The sequence below is a fragment of the Jaculus jaculus genome, chromosome 4 (assembly GCF_020740685.1).
Source record: "Jaculus jaculus isolate mJacJac1 chromosome 4, mJacJac1.mat.Y.cur, whole genome shotgun sequence".
Lineage (NCBI taxonomy): Eukaryota > Metazoa > Chordata > Mammalia > Rodentia > Dipodidae > Jaculus > Jaculus jaculus.
The window spans coordinates 155,276,365-155,303,262 of NC_059105.1; the positions used below are offsets into that span (position 1 = coordinate 155,276,365).

Genomic DNA, 26,898 nt, shown 5'->3' on the forward strand with positions numbered 1-26,898 from the left:
TGGTATTACTGAAGACTGCCGTGGCTTCCAGCTCTTACAGAGTCTGGGGTCCTAACTGGAGTACTCAGACCAGAGCAACAAGCACTTTATCTAAGCATGTTCTCCCCAGCCCATTACTGACATCTCACATGCACACACACATGCATGTGCAAATAAATAACAACAACAACAAAATTACAAAGCAGGCTGGAATTAAGTAAGATTGGAATCAAATTATATCTGTAGATCAACTTAGGAAGTTTCTTGGTTTGTTCTGAGGTACGGACTCATTCTAGCCCAGGCTGACCTGGAACTCACTCTGTAGTCCTAGGTTGGCAGCAAACTCAGTGATCCTACCTCTGCCTCCCGAGTGCTGGGATTAAAGGTATGCGTGACAGATGCTCAGGTGGAAGTTATTTCTTAACCATGACAAATAGTGTATCTCTATTGATTAGGTCTTTGATTTCTCTCAGAAATGTTTAGTATCAGTGGATAGAGGTACAGATCCTGTTACTGTTTTTTATCTTATTTCTGTAGAGTGGTATTTCATTTTGTTTTTTCTTTTTTTTCCAAGGTAGGGTCGCTTTCTAGCCCAAACTAACTTGTAGTCCCACAATGTCCTTGAACTCATAGTAATTCTTCTACCTGTGCCTCCCAAATGCTGGAATAAATGTACAACACCACATCCAGCCCCGTATCCCCCCCTTTTTTTTTGGGGGGGGGTCCAGGTAGTGTCTTGCTCTAGTCCAGACTGACCTGCATGAAATTCACTATGTAGTCGCAGGGTGGCCTTGAACTCCTGAGGGCTGGGATTAAAGACATGCGCTACCACACCCGGCCCCATTTTTTAAAAGAACATTTTTATTTATTGATTTGAGAGAGAGCAGACAGCAAAAACTAAATAGACACAGAAGCAGCATGAGCATGAGCACCCCAGGACCTCGAGCCACTTCGAGTGAACTCCGCATGCAACACTGCGCTTCTGGCTTTACATGGCACTGGGGACTCAACCTCAGCCTGTCAGGCTTTGCAGGCAAGCACCTTTAACTGCCGAACCACCTCCTTAACCTGTACTTCGTATGTTTTGATCTTATTATATGAGAAAGGCAGTTTGTGTGTGGGGGGGGCAGGGTTTTTTGTTTGTTTATTTGTTTGTTTGTTTTTCGAGGTAGGGTCTCACTCTAGCCCAGGCTGACCTGGAATTCACTATGGAGTCTCAGGGTGGCCTTGAACTCATAGCAATCCTCCTACCTCTGCCTCTCAAGTTCTGCGATGAAAGGTGTGCGCCACCATGACCAGTTAAGGCAGTTTTAAAATGTCAATTTGGGGGCTGTGGATGTAGTTCAGTGGTAGTGTGCTTACACCCAGCATGCTTGAAGTCCTGAGTTCAATTCCTAGCACCACAAAAATCATTTACTGCAGGCATATGAAATATAACTGATTACTGAATAGTGCTCGTACATCCTAAAGCCTTATACTTACTTCTAACATTACTATAGGTATCGTAGGAGTTTCTACTAAAAAAATCAAACACTGGGCTGGAGAGATGGCTTAGTGGTTAAGGCAGTTGTCTGCGAAGCCAAAGACTCAGGTTCGATTCCCCAGTACCCACGTAAGCCAGATGCACAAGGTGACACATGCGTCTGGAGTTTGTCTGCAGTGGCTAGAGACTGTGGTGTACCCATTCTCTCTTTTTTTCTTCTTCTTCTCCTTTCTCCCTGTTTCTCTGTGTCTCAAGTAAAGATAAAGTTTAATTTAATTAAAAAAAAAAATCAAACACTGGGCTGGGGAGATGACTCAGCAGTTACAGGTACTTCTTTACAATTACAAAGGCTGTTGCCATGAGTTTGATTCCCAAGTGCCCACATAAAGATATAAGCAGGCTGGAGAGATGGCTTAGTGGTTAGCCTAACAACCTGGGTTCAATTCCTAGTACCCACATAAAGATAGATGCACAGTAGCACATGCATCTGGAGTTTGTTTGCAGTGGATGGAGGCCCTGGTGCACTCATTCTCATTCTCTCTACCTCTCTCTGCTTGCAAATAAATAAAACTATAAAGCCAGATGCATCTGGAGTTCATTTGCAGTATTAACAGGCCCTGGAGCACTCATACCCAGTCAGTCAGTCAGTCTCAGTCTCTCTCTTTCTCATACACACACACACAAATAAATACATTCTTTTAGAAAGCAATCAGGAGGAAAAGATCATGACATCAAAAGAAAAGACTGATTGAGATGAGGAGGGGATATGATGAAGAATGGTGTTTCAAAGGGGAAAGTGGGGGGAAGGGAGGGTATTACCATAGGAGATTTCTTTATAATCATGAAAGCTGTTAATAAAAATTTGAAAAAAAAAAATCAAACATGTTGCTAGCAAATGTACTGCAGAGACTATAATCTCTAGGACATTATTCAATGAAAGTGTTAAAGGAAATTTTTGTATTTTTACTGATGTAAAGGTAAAAACAATCATTAGTTTTATTTTAAAATGTATTTTTGCACGCCTTTAATCCCAGTGCTTGGGAGGCTGAGGAACCCTGTGAGTTTAAGGCCATCTGAGACTAATTCCAGGTCAGCCTGGGCTATAGCAAGAGCCTACCTTGAAAAACCAAAAAATAAATAAAGGAACGAATAAATAAAAAATATTTTTATATGTGCGTGTGTGGAGCTAGCACTCTAGGGTCTCTTGCCACTTTGTGTGTCTGGTTTTATGTGGGCACTGGGGAATTAAACCTGGGTTACTTGCAAGCAAGTGCGTTTAACTGCTAAGCCATCTCGGCAACTCAATCATTACTTTTAAACCATTCACTTTAAAGCCAACAGGTGATGGTTCTCAAGTGCATTTTATCAAGTTTAAAACAATCCTTTCCATCCCAAGTTTGCTGAACATTTCTTGCAGATATCAGTATGGATTACTGATGTGAACATACGGCTTATCCTTACTTGTTATTCTGGCAAATTACAACAATTTTCAAATGCTAGCTACATCCCATTCCTGAAATCAAATTTACTTGGTCTTGACCTATTACCCTTTGTACCCACTGTTTGATTTTTTATAACTTTTTTTTTATTTATTTGAAGAGCAATAAATTAACTAGTGTACTTTGAATTTCCAAAGAACACTACTATTACTTTGACACTGCTACCTTTCAATTCTGCTAAAACTTTGCCAAGGTTTTATATCTATGTTCAAGAGACATATAACATTCATTTTCTTTGTAATAACTTTGGTTTGAATATGCAGATAATGCTAATCTCATGAAATGAAGAGAGCATTATTTCCTATTCGATTTTCTGGAGGTTGTGTAAAACTGGTATTATTTCTTCCTTAAATAGTTCATTGATGAAGTTAGGTAATTCTACTATTTTCCTTCCTTCCTTCCTTCTTCCTTTCTTTTTTTTTTTAGTTTTTCGAGGTAGGGTCTCACTCTTGCCCAGGTTGACCTGAAATTCACAATGTAGCCTCAGAGTGGCCTCGAACTCATGACAATCCTCCTACCTATGAGTCCCAAGTGCTGGGATTAAAGGCGTGTGCACCACCATGCCCGGCTAATTCTACCACTTTCTTTATGGAAATGTTTTTAGCTAGAAAATAAATTTCTCAGACATATGTGGTTTGGGGTTATCTATTTTTTCCTGAGCAAGTTTCAGAGATGTATCTTTGAAATTTTTCCATTTTACTTGACTTATTGAAGTTATTGGTATAAATTTGGATTTATTACTTTTTTTTTCTTGGTGAGACTGGACCTATGACCAAGCATGTCAAGCACACCCTCTACAAAGACCAACATCCTCGGCTCTCACATTCCTTTTATTTTAACTTTATTTGTGGCTTTATAAAATGTACAAGTTCATGCAAAAGCTTCCTATAAAAAAATATGGACTTCTTATAAGCAACATGTAGTTTGGGTTGCTTTATCAACAATTTTCTGCCCTTCTTTTTTGTTGTTGTTTTTCGAGGTAGGGTCTCACTCTAGCCCAGGCTGGTCTTGAACTCACGATCCTTCTACTTTTGCTTCTTAGGCACTGGTATTAAAGGTGTGGACCACGGGCTGAGGAAATGGTTTAGTGGTTAAGGCGCATGCCTATGAAGCTAAGGACCCTGGTTCAATTCCCCATGACCCACATAAGCCAGATGCACAAGAGGGCACATGTGTCTGGAGTTTGTTTGCAGTAGCAGGAGGCCCTGAGGCTCCCATTTTCTCTCTCTCTCTCTCTCTCTCTCCCTCCCTCTCACTCTCTCAGATAAATAAATATTTTTTTTTAAAAAAAGGTGTGGATCACCATGCCTGGCCTTTTGTGGGTTTTTTTTTTTTTAAAGGTAGGGTCTCACTCTAGCCCAGGCTGACCTGGAATTCACTATGAGTCTCAGGGTGGCCTCGAACTCACGGCAATCCTCCTACCTCTGCCTCCCCAGTGCTGGGATTAAGGTGTGCACCACCACGCCTGACCTTTTGCCATTTTTTGAACTAGTATTATTTTTCCATTCTGTCTCCTTTACTATGCTCCTGGGTTAAGTCATACAATCTAGCAAGATCAAGTACATGTAGCTCCCAATCACTGCCACAATCTAACTAGTGCATTGCATCAGATTCATTCATATCACAGCAGGTGTAGGTACTTCATTTTTTAAAGATACAGTAATGTTTTAAAGAGATTAAGGTTAGAAAAATGTAGCATTTCTCGTGCTTCTCATTCCTTTATGTACATCCACATTTCTATCTGACATGTTTCCTTCTGCCTGAAGGATTTGGTTTAACACTTTGCAGTAAGGGACTAAACTTAATAATGTGAACTGGTCTTGCTTTAGCTATTGCTTCCATCTTTTTGTTCTCCTCAGTTTTAGTCTGGATAGTAACTACTGTCATGCCTTAATTGAATAATCTTCTCTCCTGCAACATCTAGCTGATTAAGCCTGTTAATAAATTGGTCTTCCTCTAAATTCAGGGAGACCAACAATTTTCCCTCCCTGTGCTTCAATTCTCTAGGCAGAAATCTGGATTAATGGCAGGACTCGCCTCACTTCTTATCTCTTAGGAATCACTTTCTTCATTGCTTGATGTTCAATGTTCTGAAAACTGCTGTTTCACGTATTTTGCACATGTAAGTGGGAGGAAGCCCAGCGCCTACCGTTCCACGCAGTCTGAAGGCACAAGATGTCCTCTGTGTCACCGGGGCTGTCGCACGCCGCGTCGTTGCCACTCTGTGCTCCGCCCTCAGCAAGCCCCCCAATCCAGATTTAGAGCTTTTTCTTTCTTTTTTTTTTACTTCTTTCACTATTTTCCTCATTCTACTTAATTTGTTCACAACAATTTGTAATCACTACCTTTTTTGTTATATTTTCGGTCTAGCAATCTTATTTAAGTCTTCAGGAAATTTTTCTTATCTTCTCATCTTCCTGTATCTTGTTTGTTTTGTTCATCTTTTTAAAAATAATTCTGGGGCTAGAGAGATGGATTAGCAGTTAAGGCACTTGCTTGCAAAGCCGAAGGACCCAGGTTCGATTCCCTAGGACCCACGTAAGCCAGATGCACAAGCTGGTGCACATGTCTGGAGTTCATCTGCAACAGCTGAAGGCCCTGGCACACCAATTCTGAATGTGGCTCTTTCTCTCTCAAAAAAAAAAAAAAAAAAAAGAGTGAATAAAATGCTTTAAAACAATGATTCTGAAGAAAGTACCAGGCTCAATTTCTTATTTAAATTTTATGTGCAGGCTGGGGAGATGACTCGGTGGTTAAGGGCACTCGCTTGCAAAGCCTGACAGCATGAATTTGTCTCCCCAGTACCCACAAAAAGCCAAATGCTCCAAGTGGCACCTCCGTCTGCAATTCAGCTGCAGCAGCACTAGGCCCTGACATACCCATACTTGGCCCCTCCTATCTCTATCTCTTTTCTTGCAAATAAACAAAAGCATATTTTTAAAATCTACCTGCAGCCAGATATGGTGGCACACGCCTTTGACCCCAGCACTTGGGAGGAAGAGGTAGGAGAAACACGGTGAGTTGGAGTCAGCCGGGACTAAACAATAAGCTCCAGGTCACCTCACGTGAAGGGGAACCCAACCCTGAAAACCAACCAACCAAACAACAAGCAGAAGAGTCCTTTCCTCTTTCATACATCTGTATTTCTTCTTTGAAGATTGTGCAGTATGTAGGTTGGGTTTTCTGGCTTGCTTTCTCCTCCTCCATTATCTGTTTCTTCCAATTTGTTTTTGGAAATCCCAGTATTTTGAGTACTGCTATGCAGCCCAGTCTAACCCTGAATTCACTTAGTCATTCAGATTGGTCTTACAAGGTTCTCCTGCCTCAGCATCCCGAGGACTAGGATTACAACCATGTGCCCCTTCATACAGCTTCCCTGTTACTTTGGACACTAGCGTCTCGGGATTATCTTCGAATGTGCAGCGATTCTCTGGTGTCTATTCGTACAGAAAAGCATCACACAGGCAACCGGAAAAGAAGCTGAACGAAAGATGAGGCTACCTCGAGCATAGTGCACAGGACTTTTAACAACAGCACTCGGGAGGCCGAGGTGGGGGTATCGCCCTGAGACTATACGGTGAATTCTAGGTCAGCCTGGCCTAGAAGTAAGACCCTCTCAAAAAGCCAAAATAAATAAATACAAAGAGGACAGTGTGTTGCCACCCCTGACGCCCCCCCCCCCCCCGCACCAGCATTCTGTTCATTCAGAAAGAACTATCCCAATCTTTCTTCTGAAGAGTTGGTCAGGCTGAAAGGATTCTGAAAGCAAGGCAGAGACAGGGAGTTTTGGATGCCAACTTCCACTGAATCCATAATTTTTTATTCTGATGCTTCAATGTTTCCTGATTCCCCTATTGGGAGTTATACTCACATGGCTGTGTGGGGCTAAAGAAGAATGAGCTCTGAAAAGTGTTTAAGCTTTTTATATAGACTTTCAGCCTGGGTATCACAGCCCCTCTGCCTTCCTGCAGACACAGGGATGTACCTCTAAGCCTGAGCCTCTGAGCCTTCCTGAAGGGCAAATGTTTCACTGCCCTCACCATTTCCTCCCCTCTGCAAAAGTACAGGTGGTGCACTTCTCCATTCTGCTTAGATAGGTTCCACTCCTCCAACACTGCAACTTGCCATGCATATGTTCAAACTGTAAACACTATCTTTAAAAAAGTCCTTTTTTTTTGGGGGGGGGGGTTCGAGGTAGGGTCTCACTCTAGCCCAGGCAGACCAGGGATTTACCAAGTAGTCTCAGGCTGGCCTCGAACTCACAGCAACCCTTCTACCTCTTGCCTCTTGAGTACTGGGATTAGAGACATGTACCATATGTCCGGCCAAAAAAAGTGATTTTTTAAAATATTTATTTCCGAGGAAAAAAATGAAAATGGGCACTCCAGGGTTTCTAGCAGCTGCAAATGAACTCCAGATGCATGTAACACTTTGTGCATCTGGCCTTACATATTACTATGTATTGGAGAATCAAACCCGTTGTTAGGCTTTGCAGGTGAGTGCTTTAACCACTGATCCATCTCTCCAACCCCCCAAAGGTGATTTATTTTAGAGAGAGACACAGAGGGGGAGGCAGAGACAACTGATGCTCCAGGGCTTCTGCTACTACAATCCAATTCCAGATGCTTGCATCACCTAGTGGGCATGTGTGACCTTGCACTTGCCTCACCTTTATGTGTCTGGCTTACGTGGGATCTGGAGAGGTGGACATGGGTCCTTAGGATTCACAGGCAGGAGCCTTAACTGCTAAGCCATCTCTCCAGCCCAAAAAGTGATTTTTAACCATCATTTTAGTTGGGTATTGGGAGGGAAAGTAAATAAATGTGGTCAATATGCCCCATTTACAAAGATGATTCTATTGTTATAGCTTAAAAAAACTGTGCTATTTATTAAGTCTGAACATGCTGAAGTAGAAAGTTTGGTGCTATGAACTAATAGTTTAATTAAACTAACAGAGTAATATTGGGGTTTGTTTTGCATTGAGGTGGGTTCTCACTCTAGCCTGGCCTTACCAGGCACTCATCACTTTGTAGTCCCAGGTTGGCTTCAAATTCACAGCAATCTTCCTAGTTGCCCCCCGCCCCCCGAGTGCTGGGATTAAAGGCCTGCGCCACTACGCCTGACTAATGCTGTTTTTGTATAGATGACAGAGACACACAATTTCATGTTATTATGAAAATACTTTTTTTGGGGCTGGAGAGATAATGGCTCAGCAGTTGAAGGCACTTGCTTGCTTGCCAATCCTGAAAGCCTAAGGACCCTGGTTCTATTCCCCCCCAGTACCCGCCTAGAGCCGGATACACAAACGGGCACATGGGAGTGGAGCTTCCTTGTGGTGGCAGGAGGCTCCAGTGCACCCAGACTCACTCTGTCTGCCTCTCTCAAATAAATAACAACAAAATAAAATACAAGGATTTTTTTCTTTTTAAACAATATGCTTAAAAGAAATGTCATTTTCTTTTATGATCTTGATCACAGATGACTAAGTCTGTGCTGGGCATGTAATTTAAGCCACATCCGCCACAACTGTCCCCCACATGACATTCCAGCAAACTTCTTCAGCTAGTCACTACTGGTTTATGTGGTGCTAGGGATCGAAAAGCAACTGCAATATATGAGCTACATCTTCCACTAACCTCCATATTTTAAACACTGTGCTTATACTGTCGTTTGTTTTTCAAGCTACACTGTCATTTTAAAAATATTTGTTTATTTGCAAGCAGAGAGAGAAAGAACAGGTATGCCAGGGCCTCCAGCCACTTCAAATGAAGTCCAGATACCTGTACCACTTTGTGCATCTGGCTTAAGCAGGTCCTGGGGAATTGAACCTGGGTCCTTACGCCTCATAGGCAAGCGCCTTAACCACTAAGCCATCTCTCCAACCCTTCACATTGTCATTTTTGTTTGTTTTTCGAGGTAGGGTCTCACTCTAGCCCAGGCTGACATGGAATTCACTCTGTAGTCTCACGATGGCCTTGAACTCACAGCAATCCTCCTACCTATGCCTCCCAAGTGCTGGGATTAAAAGGTGTGCACCACCATACCTGGTAGTGTCTCACTCTAGCCCAGGCTGACCCGGCATTCACCATGTAGTCCCAGGCTGGTCTCAAACTCACAATGATCCTACCTCTGCCTCCTGAGTGCTGGAATTGAAAGTGTGTGCCACCATGCCTGGCATGAAGAGGCTTTCATTTCAAGTGTTTAATGACCATTTCCAGTTTGTAAATCAAAATTCTGCATGATGATAATCCATTAATTGTCATAATTTCTCCAGGAAATTACCTCTATTAATGTTAAGTCAAATTTTCACTGATTATATAAATGTAGTTACCTTCTTGTTGATGGGACAAAACATCCAACCAGAAGCAGCTTATGGGAGGAAAGGGTTATATTTCAGGCTTACAGATTCCAGAGGAAACACCATCATGGCAGAAGAGGCTGGCTCACTCCATCACATATCCACAGCAGAGAGACGATTAGAGCCAGCAAGCAGGAGCTGACTAAGCAAACACAGTGAGTCTAGACTCAAGATCTGACCCCGTGACACATCCAACAGCAGGAGACTAAGTTAGGGAGGATTCATCAAAAATACCCGGGGAGGGGGCACCTGGAGAGAAGACTCAGCAGTTAAGGTGTTTGCCTGCAAAGCTTAACAACCCAGGTTCGATTTCCCAGCACCCACAAAAAGCACAAAGTGTCATCTGCATCTAGAGTTCATTTTCAGTGGCTAAAGGGCCCCGTGAGCACAATCTCTCTTGATTCTCTTCTACCTCTGCCTGCTTGCAAATAAATAAATAAGTAATGTTTAAGAAAGCTGGAAAGATGGCTTAGTGGTTAGAGTGCTTGGCCTACAAAGACAAAGGACCCAAGATTGGTTCCCCAGGACCCACGTAAGCCAGATGCACAAGGTGGCACATGCATCTGGAGTTTGTGTACAGTGGCTAGAGGCCCTGATGCACCCATCCTCTCTATCTCTATCTGCCTCTTTCTCTCTTAAATAAATAAATAAAATATTTAAAAAATAATACCTGAGCCGGGCATGGTAGCACATGCCTTTAATCCCAGCACTCGGGAGGCAGAGGTAGGAGGATCACCGTGAGTTCCAGGACACCCTGCAACTACATATTGAATTCCAGGTCAGCCTGGACAAGAGTGAGACCCTACCTTGGAACAAAAAGAAAACTGAGGAGCTAAAGAGATAGCTCACCAGTTAAAGGTTATTGCTTGCAAAGTCTGACAACCTGGGATCAATTCCCCATTATCTACATAAGGACAGATACACAAAGTGACACACGCATGCACCTGGAGTCTGTTTGCAGTGGCAGGAGGCCCTAGTGAGCCCATTTTCTCTCTCCTTCTCTCTGTCTTTGCCTCTTTCTCTTTTTCTCTCTCAAATGAATAAAAATGAGTAGTTATTTTTGTTATTGTTTTTGTTCCTTGTTTTTGGTTTTTCAAGATAGGGTCTCACTCTGATCCAGGCTGACCTGTAATTCACTAGGTAGTCTCAGGCTGGCCTCGAATTCAAGGTAATCCTCCTAACTCTGTCTACTGAGTGCTGGGATTAAAGGCATGTGCCACCATGCCCAGCTCAAATGAATAAAATTTTTAAAAATACTTTTAAAAAACCTGAAGGTTATGGGGTCATTTACATTTACACCACCACAAATGTGTATTATTAGATACAAAGTATCCTTCTTCCATATCAGCTTATCTTTTCATGTAGACTTAGGAGATTTCTGCATGTATCTACTATCATCTATCATGGTCAAATCCCTATTACCATGATTAATGTGATTAATTATATGAATCCCTCATTATTCAAAATCCATCAGTGCGAATAATCCCTTATCCAACTCTACAGCTTTATAAAAGGGCTGGAGAGATGGCATAGCAGTTAAAGTGCTCGCTTGCAAAGGCAAAGGACCAGGTCCAATTCCCCAGTACCCACCTAAGTCAGATGCACAAGGCGGCACATTCGTCTGGAGTTTGTTTGCAGTGGCTAAAGGCCCTGGCATGCCCATTCTCTCTCTCTTTATAAAAAATAAAAAATTTTATATGATGGAGAATGGAATTTCAAAGGGGAAAGTGGGGGGGGAATTACCATGGGATTTTTTTATAATCATGGAAAATGCTAATAAAAATTTTAAAATATATAAATAAAAATTTTAAAGTTTTTAAAAAAAATCTGACTACAACAATCCAGGCTTGGTGGTGTATGACTATGATTCTACTATTCAGGAACCTGACGCAGGAGGATCCAGAGAGCTTGAGGCCAGCCTGGGCTACACAGCATCACCTAAGCTATTTATTGAGGCCCTGTTTCAAAACAGTACTTGTCACAACAAACAACTGACACCAAAACTAATTTAGTAGCTGGATGTGGTGGTACACACCTAGAATTCTAGTTAGCACTCAGGAGGCTGAGGTTAGGCAGACTGCCAAAAGTTTTTTGTTGTTGTTTGGTTTTTAAAAGAAAAAAAAAATACTTGCAAGCAGAGAAAGATAGGAGAGAGAAAATGGGCATGCTAAGGCCTTCAGCCATTGCAAACCAACTTCAGATGCATGTACCACTTTGTGCATCTGGCTTTATATGGGTACTGGGGAATCAAACCAGGGTTGTTAGGCTTTGCAGGCAAGTGCCTTAAGCACTGAGCCATCATTCCAGCCCCTTTGTCTGTTTTTAGAAACAGGGTCTCACTGTAGTCCAAGCTGACCTGAAATTCTGCATCCCTAGGCTGGCCTCCCAATGAGCCTCCTAGCTCAGACTCCTGAGTGCTGGAATTAAAGATGTGCACCATCTTGGCTCAGATTGCCACAAGTTTGAGGCCAGACTCGCTACAAAGCAAATACCAGACCTTCTAGGACTACACAGTGTGTGTTTTAGACAAAACAAAACAACAAACAAATAAGCAAAAACAGTAAGAAGAAAATCTTGTTTAGTGGCCTCAAATCATATGAGACTAATTTTACTTAGCCTTAATTTTCCTTTGTGTGACAAGACCAACTGTTCTTTACCTTGGGGAGTAATAATTTTATCCACAGGGCTTTCTGGAAATACTTCTGATTGTTGCAACAGAGGGATATGCTATTGGCATCTAATAGATAAAAGCTACAAATGATACTGAACATCCTACATTATGCAGGGGCAGACAGCAGCAATCACAAATTATTTGGTCCCAAAATGTCAGCAGCAAGGAAGTTGAAAACCCTCGTATTATACATGTTTTCCTGAGGACACAGCAATATGCTCATTACTGAGCTTGCCTCAGATCACAGAATATATTATTAAAAGAAGTAGCCAGGTGTGGCACATGCCTCTAATCTTAGTCCCTGGAAATGAGGGGCGAGCAACTACTAGGACTTTAAGGCTAGACTTAGCTACTTAGGGAGTGTAAGGCCAGCCTGGGGAATATGAGACTTGGTCTTTAAAAAAAAGAACAAAACCCAAGCCATTGAACAAACCAAACACAATACCACCACAAATGATTAAAAAAAAAAAAAAAAAAAAAAAAAAGCATAGGAAAGGGGTTGCAATTTCAAGGAACTGGACCTAGTCAGGACCATCCTCAGAATGGAACAATGCTGGTTTCAAGCTGTGCATTAGTTTTTCTGAGAATAGGTTGTCAAAGAAGAGTAAACCTGGTCCCTCCTCACTCTTGCTTACTTGCTTGCACACCAGCCCCTCTGCAAACAGCCACCTCCCTTTCTGCTGCTTTTCTACAGTGACCCACCAGAGGCCCTCACCCAACAACAGAGCCATGCCATTTGGTCTTCCCAGTCACTGGAACCATGAGCCAAATGAACCTCTTTCCTTTATAACAAACTCAGCCTCAGAATGGACAAATCCCATCACCGTCAGAAAGCCAAAAACTATGTCCCAAGGTTTCAGAAATAGAGATGAGTCTAGAAATTCAATGGTTGTAACAAGAATGATAATCAACAACTTTTTAGTTTGGGTCTTTTTTCTCAAAGCATTGAGGCATTTTATTCATCGTATGCTTTCTTTATACCCTACAGAAAGAAGCCCAGGATTTTCCCTCCTGTGTTTTCATCACGGTCCATCATGTCAGCTGAGGTTGTCAGTACAATGAAACCAAACTGTCAAGATGGGAACAGATTATTCTGCCATTTTTCTGTCTTTGAGCTGTATGTCAGATGTGGGACTCCACACTTGTTAAGCCTGCAGTGAGGGTCACAGCAAGTTTCCCAGCTCTGTGATCATCAATGATTTCAAACTCGCCAAGGTGACCATGCTTCACCATCAATGTCAGAAACCCAACAGTGACTGTGGAGCACGACCTAATAAGCACCTGGCGTTCACTTCTTTCAGCATCGTTGATGCTCTTGAGAGCGTCCACCAGGACAGTCATGGCAGCATGGAAAGACACAGAAAGCGCCCATTCTTTTTATTTATTGATTGAGAGAGAAAATGGACACACCAAGGCCTCCAGCCACTACCAATGAACTCCAGATGCATGTGCTCCCTTGTTCATCCGGCTTACAAGGGCCCTGGAGAGTCAAACCTGGGTCCTTTGGCTTTGCAGGCAAATGCTTTAACCGCTAAGCCATCTCTCTAGGCCCTTGTTCTTTTTTAAAAAATCACAGTTCAAAATAAGCTAGTCTTGTTGGACATGGTAGCATATGCCTATGATTCTAGCACATGGGAGACCAAGACAGTAAGATTACGAGGTTGAGGCCCCAGCCTGAGCACAGTAAGACCCTGCCTCTGAATAAATAAATGAATGGATAAATGAAGTCTTTTGTTGTTGTTTTGTTTTAAAGGTATGATGCTACTATGCACCCCATCCCCACTGGCTTTGAACTCTACAGCTCAAGTGATCCTTCTCTTCTGCCCTGGGCTTCTAAGTAGCTAGCAATAGGCATGTGTCACCATGCACGCCCGGAAGAATGAAGCCCCTCCCCTGCCCCAGTCTCAGTACTGGAGATTAAACCTAGGAACTTCTGTATGCTGGGTTCTACCACTGTGCTATATCCGCAGCCAGAGACTCCCCCACCCCCCCAGGTAGGGTTCCACTCTGGCTCAGGCTGACCTGGAATTCACTATGTGGTCCCAGGGTGGCCTCCAACTCATGGCAATCCTCCTGCCTCTGCTGGGATTAAAGGCATGTGCCACCATGCCTGGCTAGAAAGACTTTTTAATAGTGCCTGTACACTCACACTATTGCATCAACTTTTTTGTTGGATCTGTTCTCATGGTAGAAGATATCAACAAGACATACAATGATAAACCAATGCCAAGACTCTTGAAATCATAACAGCTACTTACCTTTCTCTGTGCCTGAGAATATGGAGATGATTTTATTCCTAGGCTTTTTTTCCTCTGGAACAGAGGGCAAAGGTTTCAAACTGTGATTGGTTGATAAAGGATCTTTGCCTCCAGTGCTGAAAATGGTACTGCTCATGCGCACAGGAGGTGCTGGAGGCTTGTCTTCTAGTTCCCCGTTATCAGACATGATTCAGAATTATGAAATGCCCTGAAACAGATAGGACCCCACCCAATATACAATTAAAAACAAAGGTAAAAATACCATGGACCACCACCAAACAGTAATAATTACCCTTACACATTCAAATTAGACAATGCTATCCAGTTAGTAACATGAGCAAGATTTGGGAAAACACTAAGATATAAAACAAATGTGTTTTAACAAAAATAATCTCCCCTAACACAGTAAATGGTTAGCTACAGGAGAGTTTGAAAAGCCATGGGGAAAGAACGCATGTGTAATCTCTTGCTAGGATCTAGAACCACCATGGAAACAAATCTCTGGTCCTAACTGTGAGGGACTTTCCAGATCAAGCTAAGTGAGGTGTTTGAACTACTGAGGCTTAGTCTTACTTTGATCCAATCCTTCCTTGCTATGCCTATATCCTCCTTTTTGGAGTGGTAATGTTTACTCTGTACCAGTCTATATTGTAGGAATTTACAAGGGTCTGCCTGAGTCTCAGAAAAGACTCTGCACTTAAACATTTGTATCGTATTCTGACTACTAAAAGACTATGGTGCCGGGCGTGGTGGTGCACGCCTTTAATCCCAGCACTCGGGAGGCGGAGGTAGGAGCATTGCCATAAGTTCAAGGCTACCCTGAGATGACAGAGTTAATTCCAGGTCAGCCTGGACCAGAGTGAGACCCTACCTCGAAAAACCAAAAAAAAGAAAAGAAAAAAAAAGAAAAGACTATGGATGCCGGGCATGGTGGCGCTCACCTTTAATCCCAGCACTCGGGAGGCAAAGGTAGGAGGATCACTCTGAGTTCAAGGCCATCCTGAGACTACATAGTTAATTCCAGGTCAGCCTGGGCCAGAGTGACTCTACCTCGAAAAACCAAAAAAAAAAAAAAAAAAAAGACTGGAGAATTTTTTTTTAATTTTTAATTTTTTAATTATGCATTTCACATTCATATTGAAAATGAATAATATTCCCATGTTTTTCATGGTTTTTTGTGTGAAATGAAAAGTTTTCTCTCAATACCTAAATTAAACTACTGTCTGAATCCAAAAAAAAAGAAGAAGAAGATGGCGATGACTTAGCGGCATAGCTACTGTCCAGTTTTGTAGCTGAAAGCACAGCTCTAGAACTAGATTGCTTCAGTTAGAGCTCTGGTTCTAACACTAACACTTACTTAAGTGGGTGGTGACCTGAGGTAATTGCTTAACTTTGCCTCAGAGCTTCCTGGAGAAACAGGTGGTTATAGCCTAGGTCAGGGAAAATACAAGGTTAGCAGATATCATTTTAGTGTCAGAAGGACACACTTAAAAAAACAAAAAGGAGGGTACAGGAGAGTCTCCAAAGGCCAAAGCTGGAATGATTCAAATAATAAAATTTAAAAGAACACATAAAAAACTAGGAAGATGTTTTAGTAACCTTTTCTCTTACTTGTGTGTGTATATGTGTATGCATGTACATATGCCAGGGTCTCTTGCTGCTAAAAACCCCTATCTAGCATCACATGTGGGTGGCTGGAAATTAAACCCAGGCTGGCAGGCATTAAAAGCCAGTGCCTTTAGCCACTGAGCCATCTCTCCAGCAGCCCCCCTTATAGTTACCTTCTCATTGCTTGGACAAAATACCTCAGGAAAAAATCAGTTCAAGGAAGGGTCATTCTGTTAACTTTTCCTTCTTTATTTTATGTGCCTACATATATAAGTGCATAACCTTTTAAAAAAAATATTTTATTTGTTTCAGAGGCCTCTTGCCATTGCAAATGGAACATGAGACACATGTGCCACTTTTTGGGTCCAGCTTTATGTGGGTGGCCAGGAAACTGAACCTAGATTATCTGGCTTTGCAAACAAGTAGCCATAACTACTGGGGAGGAAGAGTGTGTTTCCACTTACAACTCAGGTGACTTCTATCACGGCAGGGAAAGCACAACGGTGGCAGGAGCTTAAGGCAGCTGGCTGCACTCGGTCCACAGTGAAGCGGAGGGTGGTAAGTGCCCATACTCAGTTAGCTCTCGCTTCGCAGATGGGTCCAGGATCGCCCTCCCGCAATCTACTCACAGGCGGGCCCAGAGGCTAGCCTGATGGAGATAATCTCTCATGCTCTCTTAAGTTCTGTCAACTTTACAATCAATATTAACTATTGCAAAAGGTAGAGACAAAATAAATCTTTATAAAAGATGCTAAATTTGGGCTGGAGAGACAACTTAGCATTTAAGGTCCTTGTCTGCAAAGCTTGGGGATCCAGGTTTGATTCCCTAGTACCCATGTAAGCCACATGCACAAGGTGGCACATGTGTCTGGAGTTCCTTTGCAGTGGCTAGAGGCCCTGGTGTGCCCCTCTCTCAAACAAATTTTAAAAAATACTTTAAAAAACTTTTTCTTTCTTTTTTTTTTTCCTGATGTAGAGCCTAGCCCAGGCTGACCTGAAATTCACTATGTAGTCTCGGGGTGGTCTCAAACTCACGGCGATCCTCCTACCTCTGTCTCACGAGTGCTGGGATTAAAGGCATGCACCACCATGCACAGCTAAAAAACTATTTTTATTTTATTTTATTTATTTTGCTTTTTCGAGGTAGAGTCTCACTCTGGTCCAGGCTGACCTGGAATTAACTCTGTCATCTCAGGGTGGCCTTGAACTCATGGCAATCCTCCTACCTCTGCCTCCCGAGTGCTGGGATTAAAGGCGTGTGCCACCACGCCCAGCTAAAAAAACTATTTTTTAAACGATTCTGAGTTTATACATGAAGATACATCTCCCTCTAGTTATTTTATGCATCTATTTTTCCCATATATAAGCAATCTTCTTTTTGTTTGTTTTTGTTTATCAAAGTAGGGTATCATTGTAGCCCAGGCTGACCAGAAATTCACTCTGTAGTCTCAGGGTGGCCTTGAACTCACAGGAATCCTACTTCTGCCTCCTAAGTGCTGGGATTAAAGACATGTGCTGCCACGCCCAACTTTTTTTTTTTTTAGACAATGTCTTATGTATTCCATATAGCCTCAAATTGAATATATAGCTGAAGATGACCTTAAATTCTAATCTTCCAGCTTCCACCTGCCAAAGAGCTGGGATTGTAGGCACATCAGCCATGCTTGGTTTATGTTCTGCTGGGAATGGAAACCCTTCATGCATGCTAGGCAAACACTCTACCAGCTGAGCTACACCCATTACAGGCCTGCACCACCAGGTCTCACTGTAGCTCAAGCTGCCCTCAAATGCCTAATAATAACTGTAGCCCAAACTGCCCTCAAATGCCTAATAATCCTCCTGTTTCCACCTCCCAAGCATTGGGAACCCAGGAATGTGCCACAACATTCACTAACATTTTTGTTTTGTTTTGTTTGTTTTTCGAGGTAGTGTCTCACTCTAGCCCAGGCTGACTTGAACTCACTCTGCAGTCCCAGGCTGGCCTTGAACTCACAGTAATCCTACTCTGCCTTCCTAGTGTTGGGATTAAAGGTGTGCACTACCACACCCCATTTCAGTAACACTTTTATTCTATAATCTAGAAGACCATCTTTTTTTCCTTTGTGGTACTAGCTAAAGCTTTGATGCTAGGCAATCACTACCAAGGAGCTACAGTCACAAATCTAGCATAATTTCAATGTCTATCTGGTTTTGTTTTGTTTGAAGTAGTGTTTCGCTCTAGCCCAGACTGACATGGAATAATTCACTATAATTCAGCCTGCCCTTGAACCTCACCGTGGTCCTCAGTCTTCCAAGTGCTAGTATTAAAGGCATGCACCACCACGCCCAGCTCAATGTCAACTTTTAATGTCTTGAGTACAAGACAGGTGAATCTGCTTCTGCATTCTACCTGTTCTGCTAGAGCTTATTTTAAAAAAAAATCTGGTTTTACACAGCTGTGTAGCTGAAAATTGGTAAGTATTTGAAAAACTTTCAGGGCTGGAGAGATAGCTTAGCAGTTAAGGTGCTTGCCTATGAAGCCTAAGGACCCAGGTTCAAATCCCCAGTACCCACATAAGCCAGGTGCACAAGGTGGCACGTGTGTCTGGAGTTCATTTACACTAACTAGAGGCCCTAGTGTGCTCATTCTACTGCCCCTCTCAAATGAAGAAATAAAATGTTTTTTTAAAGTAATTTTTTAAAAAACTTTCAAATAACTAGATGTTCTTTGATATTACATCAAAGACGACCTTCTGAAAGGCTAATTGCAACTAAGCTTGGTGGCCTTATCATTTGGGAGGCTGAACCACAACAATTACCATGATTGAGGACAGCCTGAGCCACAAAGTTCCAGGCCACCCTGGGCTACAGTATGAGACGCTGTCTCATAAAAACAAAACCAAGCAAGGTGGGCTGGAGAGATGGCTTAGCAGTTAAGGCACTTGCCTGCGAAGCCTAAGGACCCATGTTCGACTCCTCCGTATCCACATAAACCAAGCTGTACAAGGTAGCACATGAGTCTGGAGTTTGGCTGCAGTGGCTAGAGGCCCCTGGTGCACCCATTCTCTCACTCTCTCTCAAATAAATAAAATACTTTAAAAAACAAGCAAGGCACAGTGGCACATCTGTATGTGAAAGAACTTACCTTTTAAAGAGAGATCTTCCTAAAGCCTATACACAGATCTAGACATTAGACCAGAACTCAAGTTTCCCAACTGTTATTCTCATGCTCCTTTCTCCTATTCCAGTCTACAGTGTACTGTACCATTACTTGACACTGAATTACAACTATGCACTATTACTCATTATTCTATGTGATTTTCCTACCAAGACTTTCTGCAATCCAAAGTGTAAGGATTTTGTATATATTAGACAGGAATGCTAACTGAGTCATGGTAATCATTTTTTTTTAATTTTTAAAATACCACATTTTATTCAGATTTTACAAAGGAGTGGGTAAAGGGAAAGGCTGGGAGTTAAGGGGAAATAAAGTGGAGAAAAGTACACCTCGTGGAGCCCAAAATCCCACCTGGGCCATGTGTAGCCCAGGAGTCCATGTGACCAGATATGGATCTGGGAAAAAAGCGTGGAAAGAAAAAAGAAAGCTCAAGGAGATCCTGCCATGTGAGGAGCTGGATGGGATAAGAACCCATGTGGAGAATAAGGGTTAGGGGGCCTCCCGGCTGGGCCTGAGCTGCAAAGGGAAAACTCACCCACAGGTGGAAGTTCCCAAGTGACCTCAGAGCGGTAATATTTTGTCCCTAAACAAAAATGTTGTCTTTATTGGTTCTTTTATTAAACAGCACTTCACTAGACAACATATAAGCTATCCCATATGAACAAGATTACCTCTTGAAAGACTTATACTGTCCCCTCACAAATGATTTATTACTTTACATCTTTTCAACAAAACAATTTTGTGTTTTCTATTTTTTCTTTTTTTTTTCAATATTTTATTTTATTTATTTGAGAGCAACAGAGAGAGAGGGGAGGGGAGAGAGAGAGAGACAGAATGGGCATGCCAGGGCTTCCAGCCACTGCAAACTAACTCCAGACACGTGTGGCCCCTTCTGCACCTGACTAACATGGGTCCTGGGAAGCCAAGCCTCAAACCGGGGTCCTTAGGCTTCGCAGGCAAGCGCTGAACTGCTAAGCCATCTCTCCAGCCCATGTTTTCTATTTTTTTTAAGGTAGGATCTTGCTCTTGCCTACACTGACCTGGAATTCACTATGTACTCTAAGGCTGGGCTCTAACTCACAGCGATCCTCCTACCTCTGCCAACTGAGTGCTGGGATTGAAGTATGCACCACCACACCCAGCTTCATAAAGCTGTTATTTTTTTTTATTTTTTGTGCACTGCTCCTACTAACTGAAAAGTGCCAAATAGGGTCATAATAAGGTTCTTTTGCTTTATGGTCATCTTAAGTTTTTTTTAATATTTTATTTATTCATTTGATAGAGAAAGAGGGAGAGAGATAGAGAGGGAGAGAGAATGGACGTGCCAGGGCCTCCAGACACTGCAAACGAACTCCAGGCACATGTGCCCCCTTGTGCATCTGGCTAACATGGGTCCTGGGAAATCAAACGTGGTCCTGTGGCTTTGCAGGCAAATGCCTTAACCGCTAAGCCATCCTTCCAGCCCTCATCTTAAGTTTCAACCCAAAACAATACCTACAAATAGATTTTAAAACAACGCCAATTCATGACCAAATACTAATGTACCTTATATTTTGCTCTACTATTACTCAAAAATGTTTTAAGAACAAAATGGGCACTGGAGACATGGTTCAGTGGCTAAAGGCACTTTAAAAGCCTGCCAGTCCAGGGATCAATTCCCCAGTAAGCCACATAAAGCACAAAGTGGCGCATCCATCTGGAGTTCGTGTGCAGTGGCAAGAGGGCCTGGCACGCCCATTCTCATTTCATTCTATCAATGCTTGCAAATACATTCAAAAAATTAGTTTAAAAAAGGAAAAGTGTAAAATGTATAGTGCTTTTCTCCAAATCTGTTCACTTTTGCTACATTTTAGTGACAAACAAGTAGGCGAAACAAAAAGTATGTCCAAACAAACTGTACTCTTCTAACAGGCCCACTGTTCAACTGTGATGCAACTCAAACACAAACAATTCCTCGACTGTGTACTGAAGGAGACTAGGAATAGCTTAAAACACAGCAGAAATACAGAGGTGGTGTCTGGAATGATTCAATCAAATGAGTGAAAATTACTAAACTTATTATAATCTATAGGAATCAACTAGGGCAGTACAGGTACAAACCATGTAGTACTGAAAAACAAAATTAGAAAGCACAATTTTGGTTCATAATTTTACTTATTTTCTGGTTTGTCTTTTTTTCAAGGCAAGTCTCATTCTAGCCACTGTGATGTGGAACTCACAGTGATCCTCCTATCTCAGCCTCCCAAGTACTACCATGCCTAGCCTTTATTTACATTTTATATGAACAACAAACTTCCCCAAACACCAATGTCACCCAAAAGGCTTCAAAATCCTAGAGAACAAAAGCAATAAAGGAAAATATACTCCAATCACCTGAAGGAGACAACACCCTAACAACAGGAGGTTCAAAAATTGGAAGAGTGCTTTCATTTGATGACAATGTATTTGTAATGAGGGGGTTCCAGAGTAGGCAGGCAGTTTCTGGTTGGGCAGGATGGGCCTCACGGGAGGGACTCTCAGAATGATCCTCGCCAGGCCTATCCAGCTGGCCTTACTTAGCTCAGCTCAGGCCCCTTGCTTCAGTTTTGGGATGGCTTGCCTGCCTCACAATCAGATTTCTCTTGAGTTCGCACCCAGTCCAGGTATGTTGAGCAAGCTCTCAAGTGCATCCTCTCTGACCCCGCGGTTCTCTCTGGAACTGTTGCAACAAGCCTTCGAGTTCTCCACTGGTAAGACCTCCCTCTCCCGTCCTCACAGCCATGCTGTGGTGGGAAGGGACACCTTTTATGACTGTCTTTTTTTTTATTTACTTTTGGTCATTCAAGGTAGGGTCTCTCTCTCTAGCCATGGCTGACCTGGATTTCACTATGGAGTCTCAAGGTGACCTTAAACTCACAATGATCCACCTAGTTCTGCTTCCCCAAGTACTGGGAATGAAGGCGTGCGCCACCATGCCCAGCTCTATCTTTTTTTTTTTTTTTAACATATAAGTGTTTTATTTATTGGAGAGAGAAACAGAAAGAAAGAATGGACAAACTAGGGCAGCTAGCCACTGCAAACAAACTCTAGAAGCATGTGCCACTGCATCTGGCCTATGTGGGTACTGGGAAATTGAACCAGGATCCGTAGGCTTCACAGGCAAGTGCCTTAACCGCTAAGCCATCTCTCTAGCCTGTCTTTTTTTTTGGAAGCGCATGCCCTTTTTTAAAAAAGAACCCTCTTCAAGGCGGCGAGGTGGCACATGGCCTTAATCCCAGCACTTGGGAGGCAGAGGTAGGAAGATTGCTGTGAGTTCGAGGCCACCCTGAGACTACATAGTGTGTTCCAGGTCCATCTGGGTTAGAGTTAGACCCTACCTTGAAAAACAAAACAAAACAAAAAAAAAAACCTGTTCATGTTAAATCTATGGCCCATGTTTGTTTACATGGGCTCCTGGGCAACATGGGGCACCTTCCCTTCTCAGACCATCCCCACATAGGTGCTCTGTGGTAGCTGAATAAAATGAGTTTTTAAAAATATTTTATTTATTCATTTACGAGAGAGATACAGAGACAGGCAGGACAGGGGAAGAGAATGGGCGCACCAGGGCCTCCAGCCCCTGCAGATGAACTCCAGACACATGGGCCAGCCACACTGTTCATCTGGCTTTCATGGGTACTGACTGGGGAATCAAACCCAGGTCCTTAGGTTTCACAGGCAAATGCCTTAACTGCTAAGCCATCTCTCCAACCCCATAAAATGAGTTGTTTTAAAAACCACTTTCTCAGCCAGGCATAGGAGGATCACCTTGAGTTCAAGGCTTCCCGGAAACTACATAGTGAATTTCAGGTCAGCCTGGGCTAGAGCGAGACCCTACCTTGAAAAACAAAAACAAAGAAAAAATATTTTCTCTAGTCTGGAATTCATAATTCTTTGGTTAATTTGCAGATATAAACTCAGGACTTGTGGGTTCCAGGAAGTATCCCAGAATCCCATATTTATCTGGGAAAGCAACACCAGATACACTAGTATAAGATGACTTTTCTCGTTTTGGCTGTGGATGTATGTAGGTGGGCCATCCCATACGCTTGCCTGTAAAGGAGAACTATGGGACTGAGGCAGAATATGGGCTGGAACGGCTGCTTCGTCTTGGTTGGTTGGTTTGTTTTTTTGAAGTAGGGTCTAGCTCTAGCCCAGGCTGATCTGGAATTCACTATGTAATCTCAGAGTGGCCTTGAACTCACAATGATCCTCCTAACTCAGCCTCCTGAGTGCTAAGACTAAAGGCAAGCACCATCATGCCTGGCTTATGTGCAAAACTGTTTTTATTTTACAAAATAGATCATCTACCAGGTATCAGACTGCTTTTCCAACTTTTCAGATCCTTTTAGCTTCATCTTCCTTTGGTTCAATCTGCTGGCCCGGGAACGAACTGTGTGCTGGGGCCACCTTTTCCAGTCAGGCACGATGTGACCTCTCCTCCCTTCCTGTCTGCGGACAACACTCACTGCCCTGGTATGTGGTTCCCGCGCATGCAATCTAGTAGCGCAGGGGAGCAACTGGATCAGCTTCTGCCAATGAGGATGGGAAGACAGGCCCTTCCCCTTTGCACCTGTGTTGGATGGTCCTGTGGCTTATTTCATCTAACTTCCTGCGGACAATACAGCTGGAAGAGCCATTACTTGTGTTTCCCTTCAGTAACTGCTGCTTCCCTGCCTCACTGCCTTTCTCTCACACTCTGCTCCTGGAAATGCAATTCCTAACAAGGCAAAGTTTTATATATAAGCCCTCTGCTCCAAGTTCTACCTTGGGGGACTCCATTCGTAGACAGTCTTACCTAGTATAAAAACAAAAATCTTTCAGACAAATTAAAGACAATATAAAAATTTTGAGTTTTGAGAAAATTTTTAAAAGTTATTTATCACCAGAGAGAGAGAGAATGGGGTGGGCCATTCCAGATACATGCACCACTGCATCTGGCTTTACATGGGTGCTAGGTAATCAATTCCAAGTCCCTTGGTTTTGCAGGCAAGCACCTTAACCACTAAGCCATCTCCCCAGCCCGAGGCTTTTGTTTTGTTTTGTTTCTGAGGTAGGGTCTCACTCTAGCCCAGGCTGACCTGGATTTCACTATATAGTCTCAGGGTGGCTTCAAACTCATGGTGATCCTCCTACCTCTGCCTCCCAAGTGCTAGGATTAAAGGCATGTGCCACCATACTCAGCAGGAAAAATTCTTTTGATCATAGAGTATTTCTACACAGGAGAATAATTTTTGACACAATAAACACTCTAAAGGAGCAGATTATTACGTATGACTACATTCTACATACCAAATAAAAAGCAACAAACAGGGAGACATTTGAAAAAGAAAGCTATACTTTGGATGTAGAAATGACAAAGAATCCCATGTAATAAACAAATGACACATGAACATGTTCAACTTCATATTATGTGGGTCTAAATTAAGGGCACAGGAAGAGCTACCACTTTACGTAGGCTACATTACCAAGAATTAAGAAATCTAACCAAGCCGGGTATAGTGGCGTACACCTATATTCCCAGCACTCAGGAGGGCAGAGGTAGGAGGATCACCATGAGTTAAGAGGCCACCCTGAGACTACATAATGAATTCCAGGTCAGCCTGAGCCAGAGTGAGACCCTACCTCAAAAAAATAAAAGGAAACCTAACTAATAAAGTACTCGCCTGCAAAGCCTAAGGACCCAGGTTCAATTCCCCAGAACCCATGTAAGCCAGATGCACAAGGTGGCACATGCATCTGGAGTTCGTTTGCTGTGGCTGAAGGCACTGGTACACCCATTCTATCTGCCGCCCCTCAAATAAATAAATAAATAAAATATTTTAAGGAACTAAATCTAACCAAGTCAGCTATAATCCCTCGTTCTTGAGAAATAGGGGCAGGAGGATCAGAATTCAAGGTAAACTTTGGCTATGTATCAAGTTGGAGGACAGCTTGAGATATATGACAGCCTGACTCAAAGCACGCGCGCACGCACACACACACACACAAAATAAGTAAATAAATAAATAATAAATAAAGGATAATCAAAATAAAATGATTCATGGGCTGGAGGCATGGCTTCATGGTTGAGGAACTTGTCTGCAAAGCCAAAGAACCCAGATCAATTCCCCAAGACCCATATAAGCCAAATGCACAAGGTGGTGCATGCGTCTGGAGTTCGTCTATAGCAGCTGAAGGCCCTGGCATGCCCATTCTCCCTCTCTCTCTCTCTCAAATAAATTTTTATGCATACTTTTTGTTCTTATATTACAACAAAAGACATATGTTTAAAATACAAACTAGCCAGGCGAGGTGGCGCACGCCTTTAATCTCAGAACTCAGGAGGCAGAGTAGGAAGATCGCCATGAGTTCAAGGCCACCCTGAGACTCCATAGTGAATTCCAGGTCAGCCTGGGCTAGAGTGAGACCCTACCTTGAAAAACCAAAAAAAAAGGGGGGGGGAGTAAGGGAGGGAAGAGTATGAATCAAGGTTGGAGGAATGGCTCAGAGGTTAAAGGCACTTGCTTGCATAGCCTGCTGGCCTGGGTTTGATGCCCCAGCACCTATGTAAAGCGAGACGCACAACAGCACATGTGCCTATAGTTGGTTTATAGCAGCAAGATGCTCTGATGTTCCCGTGCACACACACTCTCTCTCTCAAATAAATGAAGATTAAAAATAAATAATGTACTTCAGGGGTTTGGGGTCCAGGTTCAATTCCCCTAGGTATTCACATAAACCAAAAAGTGGTGCAAGCATCTGGTGATTGCAGTACTGAGAAACCCTGATGTGCCTACACACACACATGAAGTATGAACTCCAGACGCATGTGCCACCTTGTGCAGCTGGCTTACATGGGTACTGGGGAATTGAACCTGGGTCCTTAGGCTTTGCAGGTGAGCGCTTTATTGGTTAGATTTCTTAATGCTTGACAATACAGCCTATGTAAAGTGGTAGCTCTTCCTGTGCCCTTAATTTAGACCTACATTATATGGGTTAGACATGTTCACGTGTCGTTTATTATATGGGATTTAAAAAAATCCATTCCTTTCATTCCAGCACTCCAGAGGGGACTACAGAGTTCCAGGTCAGCCTGAGCTCAAACGAGACCCTACATCAGAAAATTCTAAATAAATAAATAAACAAATTAATACTATGATTCAAAGAGAATTTCATACACTGCTAGGAGTCTGACAGACCTCTAACCCTAAGAGAAGCATTCATATGAAAATCTCTGGATTAAAAAGGTTTTGTTTAACAAAAACAAAAGATGAGTGGATGGACAGGAGTCCTTTTTATTTTAATTATTTGAACACACACACACACACACACACACACACACACACACACACACGGTGGAAGACAAGGATTGACATTCAAGGTTGTTTCAAACTTCCACATGAGCATCAAGGCATGTGCACTCACACATGTACACACACACACAAACAGTAAGTCACCTTCAATGTAAAAAAAAGAGAGAGCGCCAAACATGGTGGCGCACGCCTTTAATCCCAGCACTTGGGAGGCAGAAGTAGGGGGATCACCCTGAGTTCACGGCCACCCTGAGACTGCATAGTGAATTCCAGGTCAGCCTGGGCCAGAGGGAGACCCTTTCTGGGTGGGAGGAACCTGGGCTGGAGAGATGACTCTGTAGTTAAGGTGCAATTCCCCAATACCAAATGTACAAGTGGTGTATCCATCTGGAGTTTGTTTGCAGTTGCTGGAGGCCCTGGTGTGCTCTCTCTGCTTGAAAATAAAAAATTAAAAAACAACCTACTCACCTTACAAGCTTTTTCAAATACCAATTCCTCCTTATAGCCAACTAGATCTGATCGCTTCGCCTCGGAGCGACTACTACAGCACTAGCCCCTCCCCCAAAGCTGGT

General features: G+C 42.8%; 1 protein-coding gene across 2 annotated transcripts in view; it reads right to left on the reverse strand.

Annotated features, from left to right (window-relative positions):
* The window catches only part of Pak2 (p21 (RAC1) activated kinase 2), an 88,564-nt gene that overhangs the window by 42,056 nt on the left and 19,610 nt on the right, over window positions 1-26,898 (reverse strand). For both annotated transcript variants that reach the window (XM_045146953.1, XM_045146952.1), the window contains exon 2: window positions 14,249-14,456. In XM_045146953.1, the coding sequence (XP_045002888.1) occupies window positions 14,249-14,435 (187 nt within the window). In that variant the 5' untranslated portion in view covers window positions 14,436-14,456. The remainder of the gene's footprint in view (window positions 1-14,248; window positions 14,457-26,898) is intronic.